This window comes from Pelobates fuscus, chromosome 4 (assembly GCF_036172605.1).
Source record: "Pelobates fuscus isolate aPelFus1 chromosome 4, aPelFus1.pri, whole genome shotgun sequence".
NCBI classification, from domain to species: Eukaryota; Metazoa; Chordata; class Amphibia; order Anura; family Pelobatidae; genus Pelobates; species Pelobates fuscus.
In genome coordinates this window covers 14317880-14337541 of record NC_086320.1, presented here as the reverse complement: position 1 = coordinate 14337541, position 19662 = coordinate 14317880, and the positions used below count along the sequence as shown (strand labels likewise).

Genomic DNA, 19662 nt, shown 5'->3' with positions numbered 1-19662 from the left:
ATAGTATTAGACTAATGACAGTTGCAAGAGAGGGATCAGTCGGGAGCTATTAACAGTTTAATTTATACGCTTTTATGAAGAAGTGGGTTTTTAACGATTTTTTGAAGGAGTGGAGACCGGGTCAGCATCTAATGGAGGGAAGCGAGTTCCACAGGAACGTTACAGCCCTAGAGAAATCTTGAAGGCGAGCATCAGAGGTGGGAGTACGGACAGAAGATAGACGTAAGTCTTCAGCAGATTGTAAGGGCCTAGATGGGGCATACTTGTGTATTAGTGAGGATAGATAGGTGGGAGCAGCATCATGAAGAGATTTGAAAGCAAGAGCCAGAATTTTAAATTGAGCTCTATATCTTACAGGACTTGTACTTGCACACCCAGGAATCTGAAAGAGAAATCACTCGTGCACACTTGGCATTTTCTCTTGGAACTCCAGTAACTTACTGATTTATATAATATCTGGAAAAACATGCAATTTAAAATAAAAAGAATTGTATAAATAATGTTAAAACTAATTTTGGCACAACCAACAGCTCTCTTTTAGTTTGCTATCTGATTGTGTTAACATGTTAGAAGTGAAAGTTCTTCTTTGACAAATAAGCTGTGGATCTGATTGACTGCTGTGGAAAAAATTATAACTTGAGATTTGTTATGGACTTATTTCTAAGTGCATATAATAATCATAATTAATCATTATTGAAATAACTGCCGCCCAAGGTGTCTCTTATCCAACGTTTATTGAGTGTAACAATGAGACACAAGAATGCCAATCCAATTAATTTCACCCAGTACTTTTATAGTCTTTATCAATGGAATGTTAGAAAGCCTCGTATTTGCACAAGTGACAAAAACATTAAACAAGTAACAACAGTAAGGGTATACTCAGAGCTCAGCCTGAAGACAGCTCCTCAGGGGAAGGATGGTGGCCAATGGCTCATTTTTGGAATAGACAAATGAAACAAATGATTATGGTTAAATAGTAAATCCTAGATCCTTATACCTCTTTCCACCCCAATACCTTTTTATAGAGTCAAAATTATATACAGAACTTAAATAGATATTAAATTAAGCCTTGTTCATAGACGTTTAACTAGTATCTTCCCCCTTAGTTACACAGCCATTTCTTGTATTAGCAGCAGTATAGTAACAAAGTGTAATAGTATAATAAAATATAAATGTATTTTCTCTAAATTAGAAACGTTAATGTGTCCTCTTCACAGTTAGTAATACACACTGTCCTCACCAGCACGTGTTCATTATTTTAGCAGTTATAACCCCCATTCTATGCACACTGGTACAGACAATTCCCTGGCTGATAGATTATGTGCCAGGTCAATGACTTGGCCTTGACCAATGACTAGCGACCCTCCCAGGGTAGTGAAAAAAATAGTGCAAATAAATTATTACTGTCTCGCCGAGTCTCTCTAAGTGATTAGATTATCCCCATTGAGGCACAATTCACTGATGTCCGATTTGTCCCCCAGGTTAAAGTCACATCCCTGCTGTTGAGTTCCAGAATAAATATGGAGCAAGTCTGTGGAAACAGAGGAATTTTGAGACATAGTCATAAAAATGTCTAACTTTAGTATAAAACTAGCAAAACATGAATCATAAAATAATACAGAAAATAATTATTTTAACCAAAACCTAGAGGCCCTAACACTAACTCTTACCTAATTTAATCAGCATGACCTGTAGCATTCCTTATTGTAACATGCACCTCATGAAATACTGATTCCCTACTCCCTACTGTAAGACAATTATTGTACTGAAAGGATGACATTATTATTATCATTATTAATATTATTAATCCCGTATATGCAATTTATTCCAGTGGGCAAAGTGGCATTATTCCAGAATCTACGGAGTACCATCAGCCAGTACTGCAGATATGGCTTTAGTAGAGCAGTATTGTGCTCCAGGTGGAGTGGGTGCGTGAAGATGGAGGTGACACAATGGGTGGGAATACCCGCTCATCATGACAGCCCTGTTGGAGATCCTCCAAGCCTCCTAGTAATCGAGCAAGACCACTAAGAAAGCCCATTCCATTAAAGTAAATGAAGAGGATATACAGTAACATTGTTCAACGTCTCCTCTTCTCTGTCTGCTCTCTCTATGCTGACTTCCAGATGTAAAATACAGAGTTTATAAAAATGATTGACAGGAAGCTAAGATGGAGGTGCCCAGGTGCAGAATAGAGAGATGCAGATTTCTACATTTAGTTTGACTTTTCACAAAGATCATATGCATATATATGAAATATAGGTATAAGTAAATCTAATATCTAAAATCCTGGTAACTGACAGTTCCCCTTTAGAGGGTTAACTATAGTGCCAAAAAAACAAAGTTGTTTTCCTGTCACTATAGATCCCGATAGTGCCCTCCTCCCTTGCCGCCCCCCCCCCCCCCTATCCCCCTCCCAAGGTTATCAAAAATGCAATAATTACCATTGCAGGGTTAAGAGACCTGCGACAGTGCACCCAGACCACTTCAATGAGCCTGCCATATGTGCTTATATCACTTGCTGAATAATTATAATTTAGCATTAAACTCTTAAAATTACCTTATTTAATAGGGCATATATTACATCATCCACGTTTTCTTCGACGAGGGCAGAGCTCCGTATTTTGAAGTTAAGCACTGCAGTTGCTGTTAATAAATAAATAGACATGATTATAAATATTAATCCCAATTATACTAACATACAGATCCTACCAAACATAACCACAAATCTGAGAGCGTTCTAGGGCTGCACTCTCCAAAAACTACCCTTAGCTATCCATCAGCAGGATTGGAACCCATAAAGCAACAAGCTGGCACAATACAACAGAGCTCCGGTATGGTGAGAAGCTCATACTAAATAACAGAGCTCCGGTATGGTGAGAAGCTCATACTATATAACAGAGCTCCGGTATGGTGAGAAGCTCATACTATATAACAGAGCTCCGGTATGGTGAGAAGCTCATACTATATAACAGAGCTCCGGTATGGTGAGAAGCTCATACTATATAACAGAGCTCCGGTATGGTGAGAAGCTCATACTATATAACAGAGCTCCGGTATGGTGAGAAGCTCATACTATATAACAGAGCTCCGGTATGGTGAGAAGCTCATACTATATAACAGAGCTCCGGTATGGTGAGAAGCTCATACTATATAACAGAGCTCCGGTATGGTGAGAAGCTCATACTATATAACAGAGCTCCGGTATGGTGAGAAGCTCATACTAAATAACAGAGCTCCGGTATGGTGAGAAGCTCATACTATATAACAGAGCTCCGGTATGGTGAGAAGCTCATACTATATAACAGAGCATCCGGTATGGTGAGAAGCTCATACTATATAACAGAGCTCCGGTATGGTGAGAAGCTCATACTATATAACAGAGCTCCTGTATGGTGAGAAGCTCATACTAAATAACAGAGCTCCGGTATGGTGAGAAGCTCATACTATATAACAGAGCTCCGGTATGGTGAGAAGCTCATACTATATAACAGAGCTCCGGTATGGTGAGAAGCTCATACTATATAACAGAGCTCCGGTATGGTGAGAAGCTCATACTAAATAACAGAGCTCCGGTATGGTGAGAAGCTCATACTAAATAACAGAGCTCCGGTATGGTGAGAAGCTCATACTATATAACAGAGCTCCGGTATGGTGAGAAGCTCATACTATATAACAGAGCTCCGGTATGTTGAGAAGCTCATACTATATAACAGAGCTCCGGTATGGTGAGAAGCTCATACTATATAACAGAGCTCCTGTATGGTGAGAAGCTCATACTAAATAACAGAGCTCCGGTATGGTGAGAAGCTCATACTATATAACAGAGCTCCGGTATGGTGAGAAGCTCATACTATATAACAGAGCTCCGGTATGGTGAGAAGCTCATACTATATAACAGAGCTCCAGCATGATGAGAAGCTCATACTATATAACAGAGCTCCGGTATGTTGAGAAGCTCATACTATATAACAGAGCTCCGGTATGGTGAGAAGCTCATACTATATAACAGAGCTCCTGTATGGTGAGAAGCTCATACTAAATAACAGAGCTCCGGTATGGTGAGAAGCTCATACTATATAACAGAGCTCCGGTATGGTGAGAAGCTCATACTATATAACAGAGCTCCGGTATGGTGAGAAGCTCATACTATATAACAGAGCTCCAGCATGATGAGAAGTGCATATATAACAGAGCTCCCATAAAGTGAGAAACTGTTACAGCATAACAGAGCTTGAATAAACAGAGAATCTTATATAACAGAGCTCCAGTATGCTCAGAGGTTCACACTATATAACAGAGCTCCAGTATGCTCAGAGGTTCACACTATATAACAGAGCTCCAGTATGCTCAGAGGTTCACACTATATAACAGAGCTCCAGCGTGATGAGAAGTTCATATAAAAAGCTTGCATAAAAGGATAAGCTCCACGAATGCAAGATGTTCTTACAATATAACAGGGTGTCTATGTAATAATGATACACTATTAAATAAATACATAAACTTGCTGTTTCAGAGGCAGCTATTATATATTGTATAAATGGACTCCCAGATATAAAGTCTCTTTCACAGCTGAAATAATGTGAAGAGATGGAGCCAGAGAGAAGATACATTTATGCTCAAAAGTTTGCATCCCCTGGCAGAAATTGTCAAATTTTGGCATTGATTTAAAAAATATTACTCATCATGCAAAAAAATTATTGTATTAAAGGATAGTGATCATATGAAGCCGTTTCTTATCACATAGTTGTTTGGCTCCTTTTTAAATCATAATGATGACAGAAATCACCCAAATAGCCTTGGTTAAAAGTTTACATACCCTTGAATGTTTGGCCTTGACACACAAAGTGACACACAAAGGTTAAAATGGCAATTAAATGTTAATTTTCCACACCTGTGTTTTTTTTAAATTGCAATTAGTGTCTGTGTATAAATAGTCAATACGTTTTTTAGCTCTCATGTGGATGCACTGAGCAGGCTAGATACTGAGCCATGAGGCGCACAAAATAAATGTAAAAAAACAACAAGGTAATGGAACTTTATAAAGATGGAAAAGAATATAAAAATATTTTGAGAGCCTTGAAAATGCCAGTCAGTACTGTTCAATCACTTATTAAAAAGTGGAAAATTCAGGGATCTCTCGATATCAAGCCACGATCAGGTAAAGCAAGAAAGATTTCAGTCACAACTGCCAGAAGAATTGTTCGGGATACAAAGAAAAACCCACAAGTAACCTCAGGAGAAATACAGGCTGTTCTGGAAAAAGACGGTGTGGTTGTTTCAAAGAGCACAATACGACGATACTCGAACAAAAATTAGCTGCATTGCCGAATTGCCAGAAAGAAGCCTTTACTGCACCAATGCCACAAAAATGCTACAATATGCTCGACAACACATTGACATGCCTCACAGCTTCTGGCACAGTGTAATTTAGAGAGATGAGACCAAAATAGAGCTTTATTATTATTGTATCATTATTATTATATTTATATAGCGCCAACAAATTCCGTAGCGCTTTACAATGGGTGGACTAATAAACATGTAATTGTAACCAGACAAGTTTGATGCACAGAAACAGAAGGGTTGAAGGCCCTGCTCAATGAGTGTATTTGCTAGAGGGAGTGGGGTATAGTGACATAAAAGGTATTAAAAGTATTAGGGAAGTGGATTAGTAGAATAGTATTCAATGAAGACTTAGTGTGTTTCATTTTTAAATGACAGTTGCAGGCGATGAATCAGTTGGGAGCCATTAACAGTTTAATTGATATGCTTTTGTGGAAAAGTTAGTTTTTAATGATTTTTTGAAGGAATGGAGACTGGGTGTGCGTCTAACAGAAAAGCGAAGGGAGTTCCACAGTGACGGTGCAGCCCTAGAGAAGTCTTGGAGAGGAGTGAATAGTCGTGGGAGTACGAATAGAGGAAAGACGCAGGTCTTCGGCAGAGCGTAGTGGCCTAGACGGGACATACTTGAGTATTAGGGAGGATAGAAAGGTGGGAGCAGCATTATGTAGAGATTTAAAAGCAAGAACCAGAATTTTATATTGGGCCCTATATCTTACGGGAAGCCAATGCAGGGACTGACAGAGGGGTTAGGTGTGGGAGGTGCGGGCGGAAAGAAAGATGATCCTCGCCACCAGGGCTGCCACCAGCCCGCCCCCAAGTCCGCCCACATGACCCGCCCCCAAATCCACCCACAGGGATGAAGTGTGTGTGTACTGAATTTGTTTGTGTGTGTATAGTGGCTATAGAATGTGTGTAGTGGAAACAAAGTGCGTGAGTAAAGTGGATACGATGTTTATAGTTGATTCAGATTGTATGTTTGTGTAGTGGACAGAGTGTGTGTGTATAGTGGATGTATTGTGTGTATAGTGAATGCAGAGTGTGTGTTTGTGTACTGGATGTAGTATGTGAATAGTGAATGCAGAGCGTGTGTTTGTGTAGTGGATGTAGTGTGTGTATAGTTAATGCAGAGTGTGTGTTTGTGTAGTGGATGCTATGTGTGTGTGTGTAGTGGATGATGTGTGTAGTGGATGCAGTTTGTGTGTTTATGTAGTGCATTATGTGTATGGTTGTGTAGTGGATGATGTGTGTGGTTGTGTAGTGGATGCAGTTTGTTTGGTTGTGTAGTGGATGATGTGTATGGTTGTGTAGTGGATGCAGTTAGTGTGGTTGTGTAGTGGATGATGTGTGTGGTTGTGTAGTGGATGCAGTGTGTGTGTTTATGTGGTGGATTATGTGTATGGTTGTGTAGTGGATGCAGTGTGTGTGTTTATGTGGTGGATGATGTGTGTTTGTGTAGTGGATGATGTGTGTGGTTGGGTAGTGGATGCAGTTTGTGTGTTTATGTAGTGGATGATGTGTGTGGTTGTGTAGTGGATTCAGTGTGTGTAATTGTGTAGTGGATGATGTGTGTGGTTGTGTAGTGGCTGCAGTGTGTGTATTTGTGAAGTGGATGATGTGTGTGGTTGTGTAGTGGATGCAGTGTGTGTGGTTGTGTAGTGGATGCAGTGTGTGGTTGTGTAGTGGATGCAGTGTGTGTGGTTGTGTAGTGGATGCAGTGTGTGGTTGTGTAGTGGATGCAGTGTGTGTATTTGTGTAGTGGATGATGTGTGTGGTTGTGTAGTGGATGCAGTGTGTGTGGTTGTGTAGTGGATGCAGTGTGTGGTTGTGTAATGGATGCGGTTTGTGTGTTTATGTAGTGGATGATGTGTATGGATGTGGTTGTCTGGTGGCTCCGCTTGTTGGGCCAGCAAGGAGGAGCCCAGCAGACTCCCTCCATGTTCTCCCTCCTGCCAGCCACTGCTCTATGCGAGCCCAGCATGCATTGCATGCCAAGGAGCATTATCATAGTGAATGCAGTGTGTGTGTTTATGTGGTGGATGATGTGTGTTTGTGTAGTGGATGATGTGTGTGGTTGGGTAGTGGATGCAGTGTGTATTTGTGTAGTGGATGATGTGTGTGGTTGTGTAGTGGATGCAGTGTGTGTGGTTGTGTAGTGGATGCAGTGTGTGGTTGTGTAATGGATGCGGTTTGTGTGTTTATGTAGTGGATGAGGTGTATGGATGTGGTTGTCTGGTGGCTCCGCTTGTTGGGCCAGCAAGGAGGAGCCCAGCAGACTCCCTCCATGTTCTCCCTCCTGCCAGCCACTGCTCTATGCGAGCCCAGCATGCATTGCGTGCCAAGGAGCGTTATCATAGTGGATGCAGTGTGTGTGTTTATATGGTGGATGATGTGTGTTTGTGTAGTGGATGATGTGTGTGGTTGGGTAGTGGATGCAGTTTGTGTGTTTATGTAGTGGATGATGTGTGTGGTTGTGTAGTGGATTCAGTGTGTGTAATTGTGTAGTGGATGATGTGTGTGGTTGTGTAGTGGCTGCAGTGTGTGTATTTGTGTAGTGGATGATGTGTGTGGTTGTGTAGTGGATGCAGTGTGTGTGGTTGTGTAGTGGATGCAGTGTGTGGTTGTGTAGTGGATGCAGTGTGTGTATTTGTGTAGTGGATGATGTGTGTGGTTGTGTAGTGGATACAGTGTGTGTGGTTGTGTAGTGGATGCAGTGTGTGGTTGTGTAATGGATGCGGTTTGTGTGTTTATGTAGTGGATGATGTGTATGGATGTGTAGTGGATGCAGAGTGTGTATTTGTGAAATGGATGCAGTGTGTGGTTGTGTAGTGGATGCAGTGTGTGTGTGCATGTAGTGGATGATGTGTATGGTTGTGTAGTTGATGACGTTTATGAATGTGTTGTGGATGCAGTGTGTGTATTTGTGTAGCGGATGATGTGTATGGTTGTGTAGTGGATGATGTGTGTGGATGTAGAGGATGATGTGAATGGTTGTGTAGTGGATGATGTGTATGGTTGTGTAGTGGATGCAGTTTGTGTGGTTGTGTAGTGGATTATGTATATGGTTGTGTAGTGGATGATGTGTGTGGCTGTGTAGTGGATGCAATTTGTGTGGTTGTGTAATGGATGATGTGTATGGTTGTGTAGTGGATGATGTGTATGGTTGTGTAGTGGATGATGTGTGTGGTTGTTTAGTGGATGATGTGTGAGGTTGTGTATTGGATGATGTGTGTGGTTGTGTAGTGGATGATGTGTAAGGTTGTGTAGTGGATGATGTGTATGGTTGTGTAGTTGATGAGGTGTGTGGTTGTGTAGTGGAGGATGTGTGTAGCTGTGTAGTAGATGCAGTTTGTGTGGTTGTGTAGTGGATGATGCATATGGTTGTGTAGTGGATGATGTGTATGGTTTTGTAGTGGATGCATTTTGTCTGTTTGATGTATGTGTGTGGTGAATGTGTGACAAATGCTGCTGGGAGGTTGTTTTTTTTTTAATGTAGAATTTTACCTGTAGCCAGGGAGGGGGACACTGGATTCCCTGGTTGTCTGGTGGCTCCGCTTGTTGGGCCAGCAAGGAGGAGCCCAGCAGACTCCCTCCATGTTCTCCCTCCTGCCAGCCACTGCTCTATGCGAGCCCAGCATGCATTGCATGCCAAGGAGCTTTATCATGACAACCCGCGTCAACGCTTTACTGCTGTGGCTCGCGAGAGTGCTGGAGGGGAAGGTAAGTATATCCTGGGCCCACAGAGGCATAAATACATAGCGGGACTTGCTATATATATATGCAGATTGAAGAGCTGGGGGCCCGGGCATGCAGAGGATTACCTGTGCAGTCCGGGCCCCCAAGGACCGCCGGGCCCCATGACAACCATCATGGTTGTCACCCCCTAATGGCGGGCCCTGCTCGCCACCGCATTCATTATAGACTGCAATGGGGGGAGTTGGGTGCATGTAAGACCACTGAAAAGCGGATTGCAGTAGTCAAGGTGAGAGAGGACAGTGGCATAGACCAGCACCTTAGCCCCATCTTGCGTTAAGTAGGGGCGGAGGCGCGCAATGTTTTTGAGATGGAAGCAGCAGGATTTGGCGATCCACTGGACATGAGGGGTGAAGTAAAGGTCTGAGTCAAAGAGAACACCTAGGCAGCGAGCCTGCGTGGTGGAGCTGATGGTAGCACCATTAACGTGGAGGGAGACAGAAACGGTAGTAGCAACACTTGAGGAAGGAAAGACCAGAAGTTCTGTTTTGGACAAGTTGAACTTAAGGAAGTGGGCAGCCATCTAGTTATAAATAGCAGAGAGGCAGTCAGAGACACTAGTCAAGAGGGGCGGGGAGAGATTAGAGGAGGAGAGATAAATTTAATTGTCATCCGCATAGAAGTGATAAGTTTACCAAGGGAGGCAGTATAGCTCAAGAACAGTAGGGGACCAAGGACTGAACCATGGGGGACACCAACAGAAATGGGTTGCGGGGAAGAGGCAGTGCCAGAAAAAGAAACACCAAAAGAGTGGTGGGAGAGGTAGGAGGAGCACAGGGAGAGAGCAATATCTCGTAGACCGAGACTACGGAGGATGAGAAGAAGCTGTTGACAATCAACAGTATCAAAAGCAGCGGAAAGGTCAAGGAGAATTAGGATAGAATAGTGACATTGAGATTTGGCAACGAGCAGATCGTTTGACACTTTGGTCAGAGACATTTCCACAGAGTGCTTAGCGCGGAAACCAGACTGAAGTGGGTCGAGCAGAGAGTTGGACTCGAGTAAGTCTGTCAATCTCACATACACAAGTCTTTCAAGGATCTTGGACGCAAATGGCAGTAGTTTGACAGGGCGTTAGGGTCAAGGTTGGGCTCTTTTAGAATCAGGGTTACATTTGCATGTTTGAAGGGTGATGGAAAAATGCCAGAGGCGAGATTGAGAATTTTAGTGAGAGGCAAAGCAAGAGAAGGAGACAGAGATGCGAGGGAATAGGATTAAGGGAGCAGGTGGTGGGGCGGGAGGACCGCTGCAGAGCACAACCATAAGCGCTTTGTTTGGAGGGGGGTCAACCAGGCCTAAAGTGAAAATAATACCATCTCCACTGTGAAGCATGATGGTGGCTCGCTGATGTTTTGGGGTGTGTGAGCTTTAAAGGCATGGGGAATCTTGTGTAAATTAATGGCAAGATGAATGCAGCATGTTATCAGAAAACACTAGCAGACAATTTTAATTATTCTACACAAAGGCTGCGCATGGGATGCGCTTGGACTTTCCAGCATGACAATGACCCTAAGCACAAGGCCAAGTTAACCCTCCAGTGGTTACATCAGAAAAATGTGATGGTTCTGGAATGGCCATCACAGTCTCCTGACCTTAATATCATCAAGCCACTCTGTGGAGATTTCAAACGTGCGGTTCACGTAAGACGACCAAAGACTTTGCCTGACCTGAATGGGCAGCTATACCACCTGCAAGAGATAGGGGCCTCAGACAACTATTACAAAAGACTGTACGCTGTCATTGATGCTAAAGGGGGCAATACACAGTATTGAGAACGGAGGGTACGCAGACTTTTGAACAGGGGTCACTTTATTGTTTTCTTTGTTGACATGTTTTGTTTTATGATTGCGCCATTTTTTTATGACCTACAGTTAAATATGAATTCATAACAAATAAAAGAAATCTGTTTTGCATGTTCACTTATGTTTTCTTTAAAAATGGTACATATATTACCAATTCTCCAAGGGTAGGCAACATTTTTGAGCACGACTGTAATTGGAAATTGGAGCAATGTGATGTATAATTTTTTTTGTGATGAGGTAATTATTATATGCACGTTTTGAGATTTTGTATTTATTTAATTCATTATTTATAATAATTATTATTTAATTATTTATCCAAAATATATTGGTGCCTTTTGCTCTTTCTCAATAAAAAATAACAAGTAAAATAAAATAAAAATTTGGATTATCGATAAAAATTGTTTTACTGCCACCTAGTGTTCTTAGTGTGAAGTACACTTTTACTGATATCATTATACATTTTAGTGCTCTAAACCACTCACACTCACAAGTACAACAGTACTCCCATGTACAGGTTTTATGGGGATTTGAAAAGTTACAGAATGAAATATATGGCATGACCATTTTAGTCTTCATACTTGGAAATTTGACAAAGTGATTTTCCAAGGCCAGGGAAATCCACAAAAATCAAACTAACGTAAAAAGTCGTACACAGAGTGATTCAATAGTTCCCACACAATCTTGCCATGTGTGCTTATAGAATCAGAGCATCCTGGATGGTATGTATACCCAGTAATGTATACCCAGTAGTGGATTTGCATAATTTATAGAATTTGATGCCATATCATGTCTGCTTCAATGGAATATATTGTTTGAAAAGCAGTCTACCTTTTGTAATGGATCGCCGTCACTGAGTGCCATACCCACATGTGCCCCCTGCTTATTCATGTGTTTCCCTGTGTGTTTCGTGTGCGGTGCCTTGTTCTCCATTTGGGAGCATTCATACGAACGGAACCCATTCGTCTCCCAAACGTGGACCATCCCGGTGCCCCATTAGAGTGTTCACACCAATCAATTAGAACGTTCACACCACTAACATAAGTGCGAAACCGCAAGGGAAGTAATTAATAAATGCTCCCCTGGGGGCGCATTCGTATCCCGAAAGTAGATGCTTCCCTTGCCTAGGGTTCGCACAAGAGCCTCACGAATGGGCAAATGTACTGGTGTGGGGTTCCTGAAGTTGGTGGGGACACATATGGGGACTGGCTATGTTGACGGGATTTCTGTGCCTGGGAGACAAAGAGACTAGATCCTTTTTCCTGCGGGGGATCACCCTACCTGCTCCTAAAGGAGCCATAATCACTGTCTGGGGAGGTCCAGGAGCCTCCTGCCTGCAGCCGGGCTGTTAGCAGGGCAGACAGCGGCTGCGGGGGCTCCCTACCCAGGAGCTATGAGTCCAGGCTCATAGCTGCCCAAAGAGCGCTCTCTCATGGAGATATCCCTCTAACTGTGAGTCGGCTTCACAGCTGCATGGTCCTACTAGCTGCCTAGAAGTCCATGCCGGCCAATAGTAGAAGGGCTACCATTTAAACTGGTTTTGTGCCCTTTCTCCTGATTGGCTGGCGAAACACCTCCCTGCCCCGAGCACCGATTGGCACATTTGGTTTTGTGCCCTTTTTCCCGATTTGCTGGTGGAACGCCTCCCCTGCCTGAGCACCAATTGATACAGATTGGTTTGCACCTATCTCCTGATTGGCCACTGCTTGGTTTAGGCATGAAGTTTGAATTGACCGGCCTAAACCAAGTTATTCCGTGGAACTGTTTTCGGGGATGTACAGAGCACCAAGCCCAGAATCTACACAATGATTTCTCAGGATCTGTACATTCGATAGCTCCACTGTTTGCAGGGATCCTAGCTGGGACCCGGGACTATGCAGAGATGTATGTTCCCTGTGTGTGCCTATTTCCTTCCCGGGGCGTGGAGCCCCCTAAGTTCCCCAATGTATGTAATGTGCCTTACTGTTTGTAATTGTTGTGCTGTTTTTATCTCCCAGAACGGGAGATGGTTATCCCTCGAGCCTGGGGCTTGTACTGACTTGAATGGAGACCCCCTGCGGGGTCTGTGTACAAGTAAAGCCTGTACCAATAAAGCATTGTCTGTGTTGTACTCCCAGAGCCGTGTCTCGTCCAGTTACTGGGGGCAATGGGTGTCCTTGTACTTTAAGTGGTTCCAGAGTGGCTGAGGGAAGGAATTAGCGGAGGTAACCAGTCGGGTTACCCGGAGTCCGCTACACCTTTAAATTTAATAAGTAATTCGTCTATGCCGTTGCTTTGGCTTGGAATCTACTTTTGAAAAAAAATTGTCAGACAGGAGTCGAATAGAAAAAGCAAAATGTACAGGCACTCAAGGTGTGTATATAAGGGATTGGAGAACACAGCAACGTATCAACCTCAACTGACGTCTTTATCAGTTTATAAATGTTTTGACCTTAAAAAAAATATTATTAGTACTAATAATACTAATTAGTACTAAGTACTAATGTACCAATCATTCTAATGAAAATGGTTAACTGTGATCAGCACTGAAAGGGTTTAAAAAAAAAACATTATTTTTTTTTTTTTAACAAGTCTTAACACTTTTAGCACAGTTTAGCAATGATCTCTCTGCCGATGGGTAGATACAATGTCTCAGTATTGTAACATTGATCTCAGATCACCGTGATTGGCTGTAGGTAGACTACCTGGGTTGACAGGAAGACCCCCTAGACAGCGATCAGAGCTCTGCAGAGGTAGGTGGGCTGAAGGTAGCTTGGATGAACTTATTAGTAACAGAATAGAACAAATGTGTAAACAAGCGCTTCGGGGTTATAAAATGTTCACTGTGCAGTTAAGTACACCAAGTGAAATACATATCCAAAGCTATTGTTTAAGCCCAAAGTCTTTAAAGATAACCACTGAAGCAGTATAACATCTAAGAGAGGGTCATGCGAGACATGTTTAACTAGGATCTTTATAAGGTTAAACGTATACATGTACTGGATTAATGTACTGCAATGGTGCATTACTCACTTGCTGTGCTTGTCTGTGAGGCAGTGGAATAAATTGTTTCTATCCCTCTAGTAGTGTTGTTGAATTTAATGCTGGTATTAATCACAGAAGTCGTATTTGGTGCCGGGAAGGAATTTGTTGGATGTGATAAGGTGCCAGTGCCGAGCTCAGCTGGAGTTGTTATTGTAGTTGCTGCTGCTCTAGTGGACGTAGATGCAGCAAATGTTGTATTTCCTGTTGTATCATCCAGTGTTGTAGAGAACTCAGTTGTAGTTTTTGCAATAGTATGTGGAACTGCTGTGGACTCAGGTGTAGTTTTTGTTGTAGCCTGTGTTGTAGTGGAATCTGTCATCTTTTCTGCTGTTGTAGACTTTGTTGTAGTGGGTTCTGTTGAGGTTTCTGATGTAGTAGCCAAAGTTGTAGGGGACTCAGTTGTAGTATTTGTGGTATATGGTGAAATTGCTGAGGACTCAGCTTTAGTTTTTGTTGTAGTAACCTGTGTTGTAATGGATTCTGTTGTAGTGGCCATTGTTAGTGGTTCAGCTGTAAAGTTGGATGTTGGAGCAAGTGTTGTGGTGGGTCCAGTTGTAGAATTAGTTTCACTTGTAGTTTGTGTTGTAGCAGCTATAGCTGTGGTGAGAGCCACTGTAGTTTCTGTTGAAGTAGATAGTGTTGTAATGGATTCTGTTGTAGTGTCCATTGTTGTTGGTGCAGCTGTAGAGTTGGGTGTTGTGGTGGGTACTGATGTAGAATTTGTTTCTCTTTCAGTTTCTGTTGTAGGAGCTATACTTGTGGTGAATACCGCTGTATCTTCTGTTGTAGTAGTTAGTGTTGTGATGGGCCCCACTGTAGTTTCCATTGCAGTGTGTGTTGTAGTGGATGCATTTGTAGTTTCCGTTGTATTATGTGGCATTGTGGTTGACTCAGTTGGAGTTTCTGTTATAGTGAATGCATTTATAGATTCTGGTGTAGTAGCCAGTGTTGTAGGTGACTGAGCTGTATTTTTTATTGTAGTAGCCAGAGTTGTTGTGGTTGCAGCTGTAGAGTATGGTGTAGAATCTACTGCTGTAGTGGATGCATTTCTAGTGGACAGAGTTGTAGAGACCTGTGTTGCCCTGTTAGTTGTAGTCAACACTGCTGCTTTGGATACAGATGTACTCTCAGTTGAAGTTGCAAACGTTATGGTGGACTGAGCTGTAAATTCAGTTGTAGCAGCAAGTGGTGTAGCAGGTTTAGTTGTAGTTTCTATTGTAGTAGTAAGTGTTGAGTTGGGTGTTGCTGTAGGCTCTGTTCTAAGCGGCATTATTGGTGTTACAGGGGAATCCGTTATAGTTTCTCTAGTACTAGTTATTGTTGTGGAGGGTGCGATTGTAGATTCCATTATAGTACTCAGAATGTTTGTGGACTCGGTTGTACTCTCTGTTGTATTGGCTGGTGATGAAGGTGTCTCAATTGTAATATATTTTGTAGTAGTTACTGTTTCAGTGGGTTCCATTATAGTTTCTGTTATATTAGATACTATTGGTGTAGAAGTTGATTCAGTTATAGTAGGTGGTGTTGTAGTTTCTGTAGTAGTTGAAGTTTTAATCTTTTCAGTTGTATTTTTTGTTGTAGTAGCTAAAGATGTAGATGGTTCAGCTTTAGTTTCTGTAGTAGTAACCAGTGATGTGGTGGGTGCTATTGTAGTTTCTGTTGTAGGTGATGTTGTAATGGTCTCTGCTGTAATATCTATTGTGGTTGCTAGTGATGTTGGGGGCTCAATTGTAGTTTCTGTGTCAGTAGCCAGTGATGTGGTGGGTGCTATTGTAGTTTCTGTTGTAGTATTTAGTGATGTGGTGGGTACTATTGTAGTTTGTGTAGTAGCTGATGTAATGGTTTCAGATGTAATTTCTGTTGCAGTAGCTAAAGATGTAGATGGTTCAGAAATAGTTTCTGTAGTAGTGGTGGGTTCTGTTGTAGTTTCTGTCATAGTAGATGTTATTAGAGTTGCAGTTGGTTGAGTTGTAGTTTCTATTATGCTGAGTGTTGTAGTGGGTGCCATTGTTGTTTCTGCTGCAGTGGACAGTATCGGTGCTGTAGTGGGTTCAGATGTAGTTTCTGTTGTCGTACCCTGCACTGTAGTGGGTTCCATTGTCGTTTCTGTGCTAGCTGATGTTAAAACAGTCTCTGTTGTAATATCTATTGTTGTTGCTAGTGATGATGGGGGCTCACTTGTAGTTTCTGTTGTAGTAGCCAGTGATGTGGTGGGTGCTATTGTAGTTTCTATGTTAGCTGTTGATGTAATTATTTCAGTAATTACTGTTGAGGTAGTTAAAGATGTAGATGATTCAGAAATTGTTTCTGTAATAGTGGTGAGTTCTGTTGTAGTTTCTGTCATAGTAGATGTTATTGGAGTTGCAGTTGGTTCAGTTGTAGTTTTTATTATGCTGAGTGTTGTAGTGGGTGTCATTGTTGTTTCTGCTTCAGTGGACTGTACTGGTGCTGCAGTGGGTTCAGATGTAGTTTCTGTTGTAGTACCCAGCACTGTAGTGGGTGCCATTGTAGTTTCTATACTAGCTGATGTTAAAATAGTCTCTGTTGTAATATCTATTGTGGTTGCTAGTGATGTTGGGGGCTCACTTGTAGTTTCTGTGTCAGTAGCCAGTGATGTGGTGGGTGCTATTGTAGTTTCTGTTGTAGTAGTCAGCGATGTGGTGGGTGCTATTGTAGTTACTATATTAGCTGTTGATGTGATTCTTTCAGTAATTTCTGTAGTGGGAGCTAAAGATGTAGTTGGTTCAGAAATAGTTTCTGTAGTAGTGGTGGGTTCTGCTGTAGTTTCTGTCATAGTAGATCTTATTGGAGTTGCAGTTGGTTGAGTTGTAGTTTCTATTATGCTGGGTGTTGTAGTGGGTGCCATTGTGGTTTCTGCTGCAGTGGACAGTATTGGTGCTGTGGTGGGTTCAGATGTAGTTTCTGTTGTCGTATCCAGCACTGTAGTGGGTGCCATTGTTGTTTCTGTACTAGCTGATGTTGTAATGGTCTCTGTTGTAATATCTATTGTTGTTGCTAGTGATTTTGAGGGCTCACTTGTAGTTTCTGTGTCAGTATTTAGTGATGTGGTGGGTGCTGTTGTAGTTTCTGTTGTAGTAGCCAGTGATGTGGTGGGTGCTATTGTAGTTTCTATAGAAGCTGATGATGTAATTTGTTCAGTAATTACTGTTGTGGGAGCTAAAGATGTAGTTGGTTCAGAAATAGTTTCTGTAGTAGTGGTGGGTTCTGCTGTAGTTTCTGTCATAGTAGAGGTTATTAGAGTTGCAGTTGGTTGAGTTGTAGTTTCTATTATGCTGAGTGTTGTAGTGGGTGCCATTGTTGTTTCTGCTGCAGAGGACTGTACAGGTGCTGTTGTGGGTTCAGATGTAGTTTCTGTTGTCGCATCCAGCACTGTAGTGGGTGCCATTGTTGTTTCTGTGCTAGCTGATGTTGTAATGGTCTCTGTTGTAATATCTATTGTTGTTGCTAGTGATGTTGTTGGCTCTCTTGTAGTTTCTGTGTCAGTAGCCAGTGATGTGGTGGGTGCTGTTGTAGTTTTTGTAGTAGCTGATGTAATGGTTTCTGTAATTTCCGTTGCAGTAGCTAAAGATGTAGATGGCTCAGAAATAGTTTCTGTAGTAGTATATTGTGATGTGGTGGGTTCTGATGTAGTTTCTGTCATAGTAGAGGTTATTGTTGTTGCAGTTTGTTCAGTTGTAGTTTCTATTATGCTGGGTGTTGTAGTGGGTGCCACTGTGGTTTCTGCTGCAGTGGACAGTATTGGTGCTGTAGTGGCTTCAGATGTAGTTTCTGTTGTCGTATCCAGCACTGTAGTGGGTGCCATTGTCGTTTCTGTACGAGCTGATGTTGTAATGGTCTCTGTTGTAATATCTATTGTTGTTGCTAGTGATGTTGAGGGCTCACTTGTAGTTTCTGTGTCAGTATTTAGTGATGTGGTGGGTGCTGTTGTAGTTTCTGTTATAGTAGCCAGTGATGTGGTTGGTGCTATTGTAGTTTCTGTTGTAGTAGCCAGTGATGTGGTGGGTGCTATTGTAGTTTCTGTTGTAGTAGCCAGTGATGTGGTGGGTGCTATTGTAGTTTCTGTTGTAGTAGCCAGTGATGTGGTGGGTGCTATTGTAGTTTCTGTTGCAGTGGACAGTATTGGTGCTGTAGTGGGTGTGATTGTCGTTACTGTACTAGCTGATGTTGTAATAGTCTCTGTTGTAATATCTATTGTTGTTGCTAGTGATGTTGGGGGCTCACCTGCAGGTTCTATTGTAGTAGCCAGTGATGTGGTGGGTGCTATTGTAGTTTCTATAAAAGCTGATGATGTAATTCTTTCAGTAATTACTGTTGTGGGAGCTAAAGATGTAGATGGTTCAGAAATTATTTCTGTAGTAGTGGTGGGTTCTGCTGTAGTTTCTGTCATAGTAGAGGTTATTAGAGTTGCAGTTGGTTGAGTTGTAGTTTCTAATATGCTGAGTGTTGTAGTGGGTGCCATTGTTGTTTCTGCTGCAGTGGACTGTACTGGTGCTTTAGTGGGTTCAGATGTAGTTTCTGTTGTCGTATCCAGCACTGTAGTGGGTGCCATTGTCGTTTCTGTACTAGCTGATGTTAAAATAGTCTCTGTTGTAATATCTATTGTTGTTGCTAGTGATGTTGGAGGCCCACTTGTAGTTTCTGTTGTAGTAGCCAGTGATGTGGTGGGTGCTATTGTAGTTTCTATAGAAGCTGATGATGTGATTCTTTCAGTAATTACTGTAGTGGGAGCTAAAGATGTAGTTGGTTCAGAAATAGTTTCTGTAGTAGTGGTGAGTTCTGTTGTAGTTTCTGTCATAGTAGATGTTATTGGAGTTGCAGTTGGTTGAGTTGTAGTTTCTATTATGCTGGGTGTTGTAGTGGGTGCCATTGTGGTTTCTGCTGCAGTGGACTGTACTGGTGCTGTAGTGGGTTCAGATGTAGTTTCTGTTGTCGTATCCAGCACTGTAGTGGGTGCCATTGTCGTTTCTGTACTAGCTGATGTTGTAATGGTCTCTGTTGTAATATCTATTGTTGTTGCTAGTGATTTTGAGGGCTCACTTGTAGTTTCTGTGTCAGTATTTAGTGATGTGGTGGGTGCTGTTGTAGTTTCTATAGAAGCTGATGATGTAATTCTTTCAGTAATTTCTGTTGTGGGAGCTAAAGATGTAGATGGTTCAGAAATAGTTTCTGTAGTAGTATATTGTGATGTGGTGGGTTCTGCTGTAGTTTCTGTCATAGTAGAGGTTATTAGAGTTGCAGTTGGTTGAGTTGTAGTTTCTAATATGCTGAGTGCTGTAGTGAGTGCCATTGTTGTTTCTGCTGCAGTGGACTGTACTGGTGCTGTAGTGGGTTCAGATGTAGTTTCTGTTGTCGTATCCAGCACTGTAGTGGGTGCCATTGTCGTTTCTGTGCTAGCTGATGTTGTAATGGTCTCTGTTGTAATATCTATTGTTGTTGCTAGTGATGTTGTTGGCTCGCTTGTAGTTTCTGTGTCAGTATTTAGTGATGTGGTGGGTGCTGTTGTAGTTTTTGTAGTAGTATTTAGTGATGTGGTGGGTACTATTGTAGTTTGTGTAGTAGCTGATGTAATGGTTTCAGATGTAATTTCCGTTGCAGTAGCTAAAGATGTAGTTGGTTCAGAAATAGTTTCTGTAGTAGTAGTGGGTTCTGTTGTAGTTTTTGTCATAGTAGAGATTATTGTTGTTGCAGTTGGTTGAGTTGTAGTTTCTATTATGCTGAGTGTTGT

The 19662-nt window shown here is 42.0% G+C and overlaps 1 protein-coding gene across 1 annotated transcript; it reads right to left on the bottom strand.

Moving 5' to 3' along the window:
- Positions 1-767: 767 nt before the first annotated feature.
- On the bottom strand, positions 768-17866 carry LOC134608293 (mucin-2-like). Its single transcript, XM_063450993.1, has 4 exons — positions 17585-17866; positions 13905-17167; positions 2561-2646; positions 768-1531 (listed from the first exon to the last, which is right to left on the bottom strand). Exons 1-4 carry the CDS (start codon positions 17737-17739, stop codon positions 1430-1432), a joined length of 3606 nt encoding a protein of 1201 aa, XP_063307063.1. The 5' UTR covers positions 17740-17866; the 3' UTR covers positions 768-1429.
- Between the last annotated feature and the right edge of the window lie 1796 nt (positions 17867-19662).